The sequence below is a fragment of the Numenius arquata genome, chromosome 2 (genome assembly GCF_964106895.1).
Source record: "Numenius arquata chromosome 2, bNumArq3.hap1.1, whole genome shotgun sequence".
NCBI classification, from domain to species: Eukaryota; Metazoa; Chordata; class Aves; order Charadriiformes; family Scolopacidae; genus Numenius; species Numenius arquata.
The window spans coordinates 78,568,310-78,579,204 of NC_133577.1; the positions used below are offsets into that span (position 1 = coordinate 78,568,310).

Consider the following 10,895-nt stretch of genomic DNA (forward strand, 5'->3'; position numbering starts at 1 on the left):
ATTTTTTACAGTTGGAAACAAAACATTTCCAGTTGTGGTACTGGAGCTCAGCATGATCTTTCAGAGGATTTTAAAGGGATACAAGAATCTAATTATTTCTAAAAAATACTACCATACTGTCTTTTTTGAAGGCACTCCTCCACAGTAGCAGAAAGTACACAATTATTTCCTCCCTACCCTATTTTCAGCCCAAGACTAGAAGACTAAAGAAAGAAAGAGAAAACCCATACTTCAATAAGAGTTTTATCCTAAAAAGGCAAGAGTTTCAAGTTGACCGAGAACTTCACTACTATTAATTCTATTTAGAAAGCACAGAGATATTATGGTTATGGGAAACAATATAAATCACTAAGATAAACAGAAAGTGATGGGTAACAAAATTAAACCGCAGCAACATTATTAGGCTGTAAGAATCGCCTTGGAATCTAATTTCCATTCCTCTTCTTTAAATGATCCCATGCATGTTCAGATTAAAGTAGAACTGTAACACTGTGACTGCAGTGAACTCAACATCTTGAAGAATCACATACCTAATATCTTACTTCTGAGGCAACAAGACCACATACTAAGTGACTCCAACTATGTAAACTGAGTTCTTGTCCACATCAAGGAGAATGCCGAACTCTCAGGTACCTATTTTTTGACAATTTCACTAGCCTAATTAGCTTCATCTGCATTGGCTCAGAAATGTGGAATCAGTCAAAAGAAAAGTAAGTTTTTGTTGCTGGTCAGCATATGCTGGGTTTTGTATTTAGAAGTTACTATGAGAAATTCTTTTCCAGATGCTTCTTTTAGTTCCAGTCACTCCACCTGCCCAAGGTATTTTTAGGAAGCAAACTGCATCATAACTCTACTGTTAAATGAAAAAAAAAAAACAAACCCAAATCAACCCACAACCAAAAAACCCAAACCCAAACAACTTTGCTCGAAAGCATCCTTTATACCTATAAAAAACCCAAACATTAAATACTTTTTCTGGAAATCACTTCAAGTGTTCAAGTCAACAAGTAGTCCTGTCCATCAGAGACATACATCTCACCTTTCAAGGCTGCTTGTTCAGCTTGTGTATACATTCCCAAAAAGAAGTATGTACAGGCAAGGTTCACCCAAACATCCGGATTACAAGATGGTTGTTTGGTTAAGGCCTCATATTCCTGTAACAGAAGAGAGGGTTGGTTTTTTAAAAATTGTAATAGCACAGACTTGTACTAAATATCATTCTTTCTTCCACCATTTTACAACAAATCATTAAGTTATTGACATCACAGGACTTATTCACAAGTTCACTGGACTTCTTACAACTAAACTATTACATCTTAACCTAAGATATGTCCCTAACTCTTTTTTGTTTACAGCCATAGAACAGACAACAGGGACAAGCAGCGCTATGAATCTTCACTGTAGGAACATGAATTCTATCAGTACTGAAGTTATAAATATATACAAAATATTTATTTGATATATTATTATTTATATTTATAAAATATTAATATATTAAAGTTATAAAGGCACCAACATAACCAACTATTCCTCAGTCTTTTCTGATGCTTTCCTAACTTCTCCTCCAGTCAAAGCCTGGGATCCATAAACACCAGGGAAATCTCTTAGTGAATACTTGCTGGACCAAGTGTTAAACATGCTTTTATAGACCTGTGGGTAGTGTCTTAGTATATGCAGTAGTCTCCAAAGTGGGGTGTGTGCACCCTAGTGGTTGTGCAAGACAATACCATTGGGTGCAGGAAGAAAAATTTTTTTTGGTACCACTAATAACAAAATTAATATTTTTAAAATAGGGTTTATTTCATCTTTACCTCATCCTTTTTTCATTTATGTTTTTGTGTATTTTTTAAATTGTATAATATATTAGTACAGTTATACACATATATAATTTATAAATATATATGTATGCATGTATATTGGAGGTGCTTGCTCAAAAATTTTTCACTGATGGGGTGCAAGATCAAAACTGTTTGGAAATCACTGCATTAAAATACAAGCATACAAGCTGGTATTTGGCAAATTCAAGATTTCTGAATATATTAAGATATAATTATGGTAAACATTACTACACTGTGCCTAACTTCACGATTTCCCATTTTAAAATTTACAGCCAACAACTACAGAAAACCACTAGCTACCATATCCTGATACTTCTTACACATCCACATTCATTACATATCCCTTAGTACTGCCACATAAACTGCTTCATTTCTTGTTATTTGTGAAACAGTAAAAACCTAACAGATCAATCTTTCAATCTACTTTTTTAAAGGATTGAAAACTTTGCAGCTACCAAACAGTTATGTTCCTGAAGATAAACATATTTGCTCTGTGTAACAATAGGTACTAAAAACAGAGAAAAAAGTCATAGAGAGGTCTCCCTGCCTTTTTCCTCTGTCAGGTTTCTGTTAAATTACTAGGAACAACCATCCCAGTGAAAGTGTCTCCTGGTGGTGCTCCAGTTCTCCATGTAGCCTTGTCTAACAGGCAGCATAAGGCAAAGCAGGCAGGTTAACACAAAGGACCTGCATGACCCACTGAAAGAATGCCATCCACATACTCCCAATCACCATCAGCCTCTCCTCTCTCCTAACAACACAACCCCTTGCCAACTCCGTACTCTTCCTTCAAACATATGAACTGGAATTTCCCTCTGCCTAGGGAGAGTTTACCAGATTGTGCCACTATGGGTGGAAGACTTCCTACCTCTAGGAAAAAGGCACAGATGTATATACAGCACTAGATAAAATAAGCCATGCCCAAAGGACAGCAAATCCCAAGAACAGAAACATGCTGACAACAACGAAGTTTATAGTTTGCAAGCATAAAGATTTTTTTTTTTCTGTTGCCAAGTGAAAGTAAACTTCACTCCCAAACAGAGAAGATATTGGTAAGGTATGCCCTTAAAAGCCAGCTCAGTCTTGCTAGCACTTCAGCAGCTAGCTGTCCTTTAAGAAGATTTAAAATAAATACATAAAAATAAAATTAAAAAAAAAAAGGAAAAAAGAAAACATTTACATAGAAGCCAACCTTTCCTACTGAGGCCAGTTCAGTCTTGACATAGGCCTGTCACGAAGCTCTGAGAGACAGGCCACTCCTGTTTATTGGGACCATCTGGAATCTTTCAAAAAACATCCAGATTAAATGCACCCAAAGGTCTCTCTCAGCTATGGCTTCAAGCAGATTAATTAGAAAAGACAAAGTGCATAAACACAAGTCATGTTCTGGCTTGGCCATTCAAAGCAAGCAATAAATAAAGAGTGAATCTTGGAATTACAGTAAAAAATGAATCTATGGAAATACAGTAAATAAAAATGAGGACTATTACTGCTCCTTGCCCTGTAGTTCTGGGCCATGAGCCCAGACTATGTGCTCTTGCCCCTTTCCTTACTAAGAGGTATTCAACATCAGTCTCTCAGAGACTACTTCAAAAGAGCTCTCCCCTGCTCCTCTCCAAAACACCAACAAAACCAAGCAAACTAAATACTCCAAAAGCTCTCCCAACAGTAAACCTGTGGCATATTTTTGCCAGCCAGGAGCACAACTTCTTGGTATTTCAACCTACTCCACCTCTTGCCTGTATCACAGGACACACGGACTTTTCCTCACAAGCAGGCTGTCAGGTTGATTACCTACAATTATGGACACCTACGGACATTGCTGAGGCCAGCGGGATTCTGCCCAGTGCCCTTATTACTTGTCTGAATTCTCCAAGCCCATAAACACAGACCCTGAAGATCCAATAAAGAGGCCAACCTACAGGACTGCCCCACAAATGCTCAAAAGAGGTGTGGAGATATTAATCGTGAATTGGCGACAGTCATGACAGAGAATCCTACAGAACTTCCCCAAGCCAAAAATCCATCTTTAACTTTCTAGCTTCAGCTGTCAGGAACTTCAATGTACCTGTATTCTCACACTTCCAGCAGTACTCAAGCAAGACCGGATGCTGCTTATGAATGAACCATTATGCAAGTATAGCCCAATTCCTTTCATGATTTACTATTTGAAATTATCCTGAGCAGTAAGGGTAGACAGGAGGCCCTGTCCAGTGAAGAGGTAGAATGTCTCCTGATTCTCTGCTTGGAAGGAGGCAGCAGATAAGAGAGACTGTTGGAATTGCTGGCTGTCGTTGGTGAGATTTTGACAGAAACAATGCATTGAAGGCTCTGGCCCAGGGATCATCCTTTGCTCTCACACGTGCGGCTGATGAACCAAAATGGCATTACCATGTCTAGTGGCTGTACCATGCCAGCATCCTGCACAGTGCATGGTAATGTGCAGAGTGCAAATGTGAATCCTGTTCTTGAACCCAACCTAGCAGCGCACCTGCCCTTCCCAGTTCCTCTCTTAAATTGTAAATACCTCAAACATGTCTTATAACCCTAGACCCCAGCTGCTTCAATTTGTAAGATCAGGCAGCTCAGAAACAGAATCATCAGACTGACGCTCTCATTCTGTTGCTTTTTTTCAGGTTTAAGATTAGTACTATGAAAAAGTCATGGCAGAAAGATGGGTAGGTTTTCCCCATTAGGGATAGTAGATGTGGAATACTCCAGAAAACTAATTAGATGCTGCCATCCACTACAGAAGTTCTGGTTGCCAGGATCACACTAGCAACTCAGTGTTAGTAAAAATGAGATTGTCAGTGAAGGAAGCTAGACAGTCCCCAGGGAGGGATTGCCACCATGACTGCTGGAAGAGTTGAATTCAGTGCAGCACCATTTGTAAACCGGTGTACAGCCGTAGGAATGATCCCACCAGATCAGTGTCAGTGGCATATCCTTTGAGAAAGGCATCTACCTACTATGAAGGTGAAAGCGTGACCCTCGTGAAGCTGAGGTTAGCACTTTTATCTAGAGAATATCTGACTGTTGGTGTGCCTATGATAAGAGATTGTGAATCCTCTCATCTGAATGTGCCAGATATTTTGCTGTCATTCTCTCTGAGATACTCTTGGAGCTGGAGAGCTGTGTGTTTTCATTTTTCCCCTGCTTCTCCCAGTAGTGGATGATGGCCACCTCACCCCAATTTCCAAGCCTCTCCAAAAGTTGCCATGCAACCAGCACGCCTAGCTCACTATTAAAGCATCATTATAAATAAAAAGACTATTGAGCAGCATAATTTCTGAAGACCTTCATCAGGTATATGCAATACAAACCATGAACTGGGAATATTGTGACACAGACTATGTGTTGTCACTTGCAGGCACTTAGGAGTGTGAATCATTTGTATTATGTGCAACATCACTCTGGAGAATTCTGCAAAATCATCTACCCATAGTATTTTATTTACAGTGCTCTTGGCACACTCCAAAGAATGCTCAAAGATCTAGAGGGTATAGATAATGAAGGAATTTGTCCTTGAGAATACAGCAACAATGCCTCTGTAACATAGCAGAGAAGATACAGCATTACACTTCAACCTTGAAGCTGATAACTGAAAGGCTCCGCAGTCAGCACTCTTTCCCTTGATTACTACAGGCTTGGGAATCACAACTACGGTGTTCTGTCCCAAAAAACTAGGCTGAGATACACAGGCTCATTTCCCACATGCCACCAAAAATGACAAAGTTATCAGCATTATTGTGCCAAAAATCAGTCTTAAATCTGAAAAGATAGGCCCTGTGATCTCTCACTTAACACATACACACCCACACCCGCCCCTACACACCAACCAACCACAAACCATGCATCCAAACCTTTTATCGTCCTTACTTGGGCAGAAAAATGGGAAAAAGAGAGGACTGTCTTGCAGTTTTTAAAAGCCTGAATCAACAGCATCACCTAGTGGTGAATCAAACACAACATACAAAACCTAATATCTAAAAAAAAAAAATAATAAAAAAAGCTGTTACTCTTTCATTGAAGGAAACATTTAAAATCTATTCTGGCTATAAAAGCACCTACTGGCTGTTCCAAATAGTCTGTAATTTCTCTGAAATAAACTCTGCTATTTTTGATTTGTATACAAACATTTTTCTTTTCTTTCACTCCCTATTAATTTATATCTAGAAGTTAGGAGTTAACTACAACTGATCATTACAATGGCAACCTTTAAATTCCACAACTCTAAACATGAATATTAAGTTACCACTATGTCCTATACTGCTATTCTACATTCTATACCATGTATACTGTCAATTTGATTCACTGAACATTTCTAACTTCTCCAAAGGATGATTCCTCTTCAGTTTTTTATGGGGAAAAGTGCCTTGTGAACTTACTCAGAAGCTTTAGAAATTCAATTTCTGCCTCATGTACTAATATTGTGCACATGACGACATATTACTATAGTTAAGCACTAAATTTTATCTAAGAGAGAAAATACATCGTTGTTCCATAATCCATTTCTCTATGATTATTTTCATTCGTCAATAATTTAAATTATCATCTGTTTTTAATATTTCTTCCAGGGAAGGCAAGTTAAAAGACTGCAAAACCAGCTATACTTCACAGTTATGCTTCACAGTGAATCATGATGGAGATCTCCCCCAGCTGACGCTGACAGAAACCAGTAAGCTTTAAATGGTGAGATACAGCACTGTATGGACCCAGCAATTCACATCTGTAAGAATAACGCAATGAGACAAACAATGCTCAGGAAGACTGAGTTGTTTTCAAATCTTTTCACTAGCTTATACACAGCCCTGTGGGTATCACCACACCACTCCACACCACTCCCTGTTCTTGTGTGCACACTGATTCCAGCCCTTGGAGGTACAGAGCAAAGCAGACAACACAAATTTAAGACTTCTACAGAGAAATACACTAAAAAGAAATACGCTAAAAAGAATTGCATTTGGACTCATACACTGAAAGAGACAAAACAGCACTGTATGGTGCAATTATTAAAAGTGTACATGTATTTGAATAATCAACATGTCTTTTCTTGAATTCAAGGTTTTGGAGAATAAGAACGTCTCATTTAATTGAATTACCTAGTACAAGAAAACATACAGAACAACAATGAAGTACAATAAATGGCCAGAGGCATCAACCTCTAAGGAAAGAATTACAAAAACATGCATATTAAAGATAACCTACACTATGAAGACCAGGATATAATTAAACCAAAGGACGTAATTAAAATAAAACTGTGGAAAGCTAGCTGCAGAAAGGAAAATTTAGGATATGAACTATGACATTTAAAAGGGAAAATTAGGCTACTGAGCCTAGTATTAAATCAGACAGTAGATAACATTAAAAAAGATCTATTTTAATAGACAAATATCTTTTTCTTTCCCAATCCAAACTGCTTTCCACATCATCTGCTTTATTACCATACATTTGTACTTTAGCTGGCTGGCAGAACTGTGCCTTTTTACAGAACATCTTCCTCTTGTTGTCATCACTTTATCACAACATCCCAATTTCCAGCCTCAGGGAGCAGGATTTCCCCATCTTACCTCCAGTGCTCTCTTGTAGTCACCCAAATGAAAGGCAGAGTATCCGATCCAAAGGTCAGTATCCTCCTCCTGCTCACCCACGTGCCGTTTAAACTTTGTTGAGAGGAAAGAACATAAGAATTTTGTCAGCTGCCACACAGTTTATAAAGCCCCACAGGTAATCAAAGTAGTACTAGGCCCTTAGATCATGGATGGTTTGACAGCTGTGGGTGCTACTGGGGTGGAGCTGGTCCCACATTTCTGAGGGCAGGAGCCGGCAACCCTCACATGCCAAACCTCGTTCTGTGAAGTGAGGGGAAAAACGGCCGCAAAGGGGTGCGGAAGGAGGTGAGGGGGACACAAGGCTTGGGAAGGGCTCCCGCCGCCCCGCAGCCATTTCGGGCACCGGCCTTGCACCGGCGGTACCGCTCTCCCGAAGGGGAGCGGGAGGGCCAGGGGGCCGGCGGCGCCCCGCTCGGGCCGGGGTCTCCGCCTAGGGGACCGCCGTTACCTCCAGCAAAGCGATGGCGCCGGTGAAGTCCCTCAGGGCCAGGAGCTCTTCCAGCTGCGGCACCTTCTTCCCTTTCTTCCTCCGCTTGTCTCCCGGCGGCGGGGTACCCCCCACGGCCGGCTTAGCACGGGAGAGCATCTGGGCAGAGAGCAGAGCGGGGCCGGGTCAGAGCAGGGGCCGGGGGCCTCGATAAGGCTTCCCCCGCCGGAGGAATGAGGGAAGCGCCACGCTCGCCCCGTGCCCCCCGCCCCGGCGCCTCTCACCCACCATCCTGCCGCCGGACCCGGGCTCCTGCCTCCGCCGACGGCGCCGTTGCCGGGGTAACGGCGGGACGGCGGAAGACGGCGGCGCGGAGCCGAGCGCGGCGGCCAAGAGGCGCCGGCCGGCGCCCGGCGCCGGCCCTCAGGGTTCCGCGTTCGCAGCGGTCTCCGGTCTCCGTAGCGACCGCGGGAGGGTGGGAGCTGTCGGCCCCTCAATGGGTCTGTCCAGGTGCTGGCACCCCGGACACACAGGCCGCTATGAGTTGTGGTCGAATTCCAGCTGCTGGGGCTTAAACCTCCTCACACACAGAGCAGAGAGTCCCATCATGCAGGAAAAGAGTTACATAATCGAGTTTAAGGTGAAGACAAGACTCGCTGGGCCGATCAAGTGCACGGCACAGCCAGAGGAATGCACGGACAAGCAACCAGGCCCTTTTATACCCTTGTCCTCTTTCCAACACAGGTTCCTCCCCAAACCACCTCCACCTCTCCCTTTCCCCACCTTTGGCCCTTCACCTAAACATCACATAATAAGCCCTGTGCGATCCCTGAATGCTCTTCCCTGGCATCCCATAATGAGTCCCATACGCGTGCAGTCAGCAAGGTGATCCGGAGAGGTTCTCCCACTGACCAGAGAGCTTCTCCTGTTGTCCCCAAATGGGGGTTCTTCACCCGGTGTGTGAGAGCCAATCAACACACTTGAGTTGAGATAATTTGGTTTTATTTCAGTTCTGCAGAATCGGGTGCTGGGCATTTGACAACAGGCAGCACACCTCACGTGTCAAACTGCCAATACTTATATGGATAAAATACAGCTGTTTCCTTAATAACGATTCATTCACCACTCCTGACTATACATATGCATCTAAGCTCACATTTTAAACATTTAGGGAGGTTATGGAGTCGTTGAATTGACATGTCAACATGTCGGAGTTGACATGGTGCTCGGGGATATGGATTAGTGTTGGGTGGTGTGGTGGTGTGTGTGTGGGTTGTGCGTGGTGTGTTGTGTGTGTGTGGTGTGTGGTTTTTTTTTGTTGTTTGTGGTTTTTTTTTTTTTTTTTTTTTGGTTGGACTAGATGATCTTAAAGGGTCCCTTCCAACCTAGGTGATTCTGTGATTCTGTGATTCTGTTATCTGATTAGCATGCATAATTTTTCTCAAACAGGTATATATTTTAGCATTATAATTACCCAAGGTTAGCTTGGGATACTCTCTTGGCTCAATTTTGGTCCAGAAGTTATATTTTTTTGCTATCTTATGTCTAAATCAGCAACTGCAAAGACGTATTGTTTCATTTCACATTCTATTAAAGATACCTATTGGGTACCTTCTGTGATGTCTCAACCATGTCCCAACTGAAACTTCTTGATAAACTTCTAACTTTGTTCTTTAGATATCACTTCCACTGACCAGAGAGCTTCTTCTGTTGATCACTCTCCTGTGACAGCCCTATGGGGAGGGAACCCCACAGATGTTTATACTTTTCTGGTAAACACAGCCACTCTGTCTGTGAATTTAATTATGAACATGGAGAGCATAATATAAAATGTTAGGTATGTGGGTTGTGTACTTTTTAACTGCATACAGTAGCTGATCTCTCTGGCAAACTGAATAATTTTCAAGCACAGCCCGCAGTGCCTCTGACATTGCAGTTTGCTACAAATAAAACAGATTTCTCCTAGTTATGGAGAACGCCATGCAGGGGAATTCCCCAGACTTTCATTTTTATATTGTCTGAATTGCACCATTAGCAATTCCAGTGCAGAGGACCAATACATTACAGTACTGCTGACAACTCAACTAGCCAAAAAAATACATGTCTGTGGACAGGACTAATGAGGTATCTGTATTTCTACCATTTTTCCTTCCTTTTGCACTCCAACAGAAAAAAGAGAGGTGCTTTTTTTTTTTTTTATATATGTATGAATAAATATAACCTGTAACACTGCAATCATTAGTAATACACTCCAGCAGTAAAGAACTGCGTGCTGCTTCTTCAATGCGTGGGTTCCACGTGCACCTTCTCCTGATCACTTCAAGATGGCTTGACCCAGGGACTATATACCCAGCTTGCAACTGTCCCTGAGAGGTCACTCTGCAACCAGGATCCACAGGAGCACAACAGTACCATCGCGGTGTCCCTTGCTTATGAATGTGCTTTTATACCACAGGCCATAAAGACAAAAGGCAAATAATCCACTCTCCCACAGGGGATTTCTCTGCAAGACATTAATTTTGAGTTAGTTGCTCAAAGTGATAAAGAATGTGTGCCAGTGATTTGGTCTCCCTTTACGTCTCTTCTCTATTAAGTAAGGTATTATTTCTGTCAGGTTTTTTTATGTTGTCAAGATTGTATATACAGTCTAATTCACATAACACAGATATCTGTCCTCTCATCAGTTGTCTAGGATTTTCTATTATCTAACAGAAGAAAAATTCCAGCAGGCTAGATGGCTTAAGAGTCTCTTCTATCAGAACCCTGTGCAATCAAGAAAAACATATAGATTGACAGGGATATTTTAAGATGCCTTTTTCCATTTGGATCTTAAACAATGCCTCAGAAGTACTTAATTTCAACCTGAAAGAAAATAATAATTGTTGTAAATACCTCACAGTAATTTTCAGTACTGCTATAGAATATTCTGGCACTGTACAGTAAGCTAGGAAAACTGAAGATTTTGGTTTGAGGTTTTTTATATACGAATGCCAAAATAAACTGGGTAAAGAAGGAGAA

At 41.5% G+C, this 10,895-nt stretch overlaps 1 protein-coding gene across 2 annotated transcripts in view; it reads right to left on the reverse strand.

Moving 5' to 3' along the window:
* The window catches only part of IFT56 (intraflagellar transport 56), a 49,445-nt gene extending 41,409 nt beyond the window's left edge, over positions 1-8,036 (reverse strand). Inside the window, exons 1-3 of one of the 2 annotated variants that reach the window (XM_074168079.1) lie at positions 7,899-8,036; positions 7,409-7,501; positions 1,040-1,154 (exon numbers count right to left, since the gene is read on the reverse strand). In XM_074168079.1, the coding sequence (XP_074024180.1) occupies positions 1,040-1,154; positions 7,409-7,501; positions 7,899-8,036 (346 nt within the window). The remainder of the gene's footprint in view (positions 1-1,039; positions 1,155-7,408; positions 7,502-7,898) is intronic. The other variant, XM_074168080.1, reaches the window with a different exon arrangement.
* Positions 8,037-10,895: the final 2,859 nt, after the last annotated feature.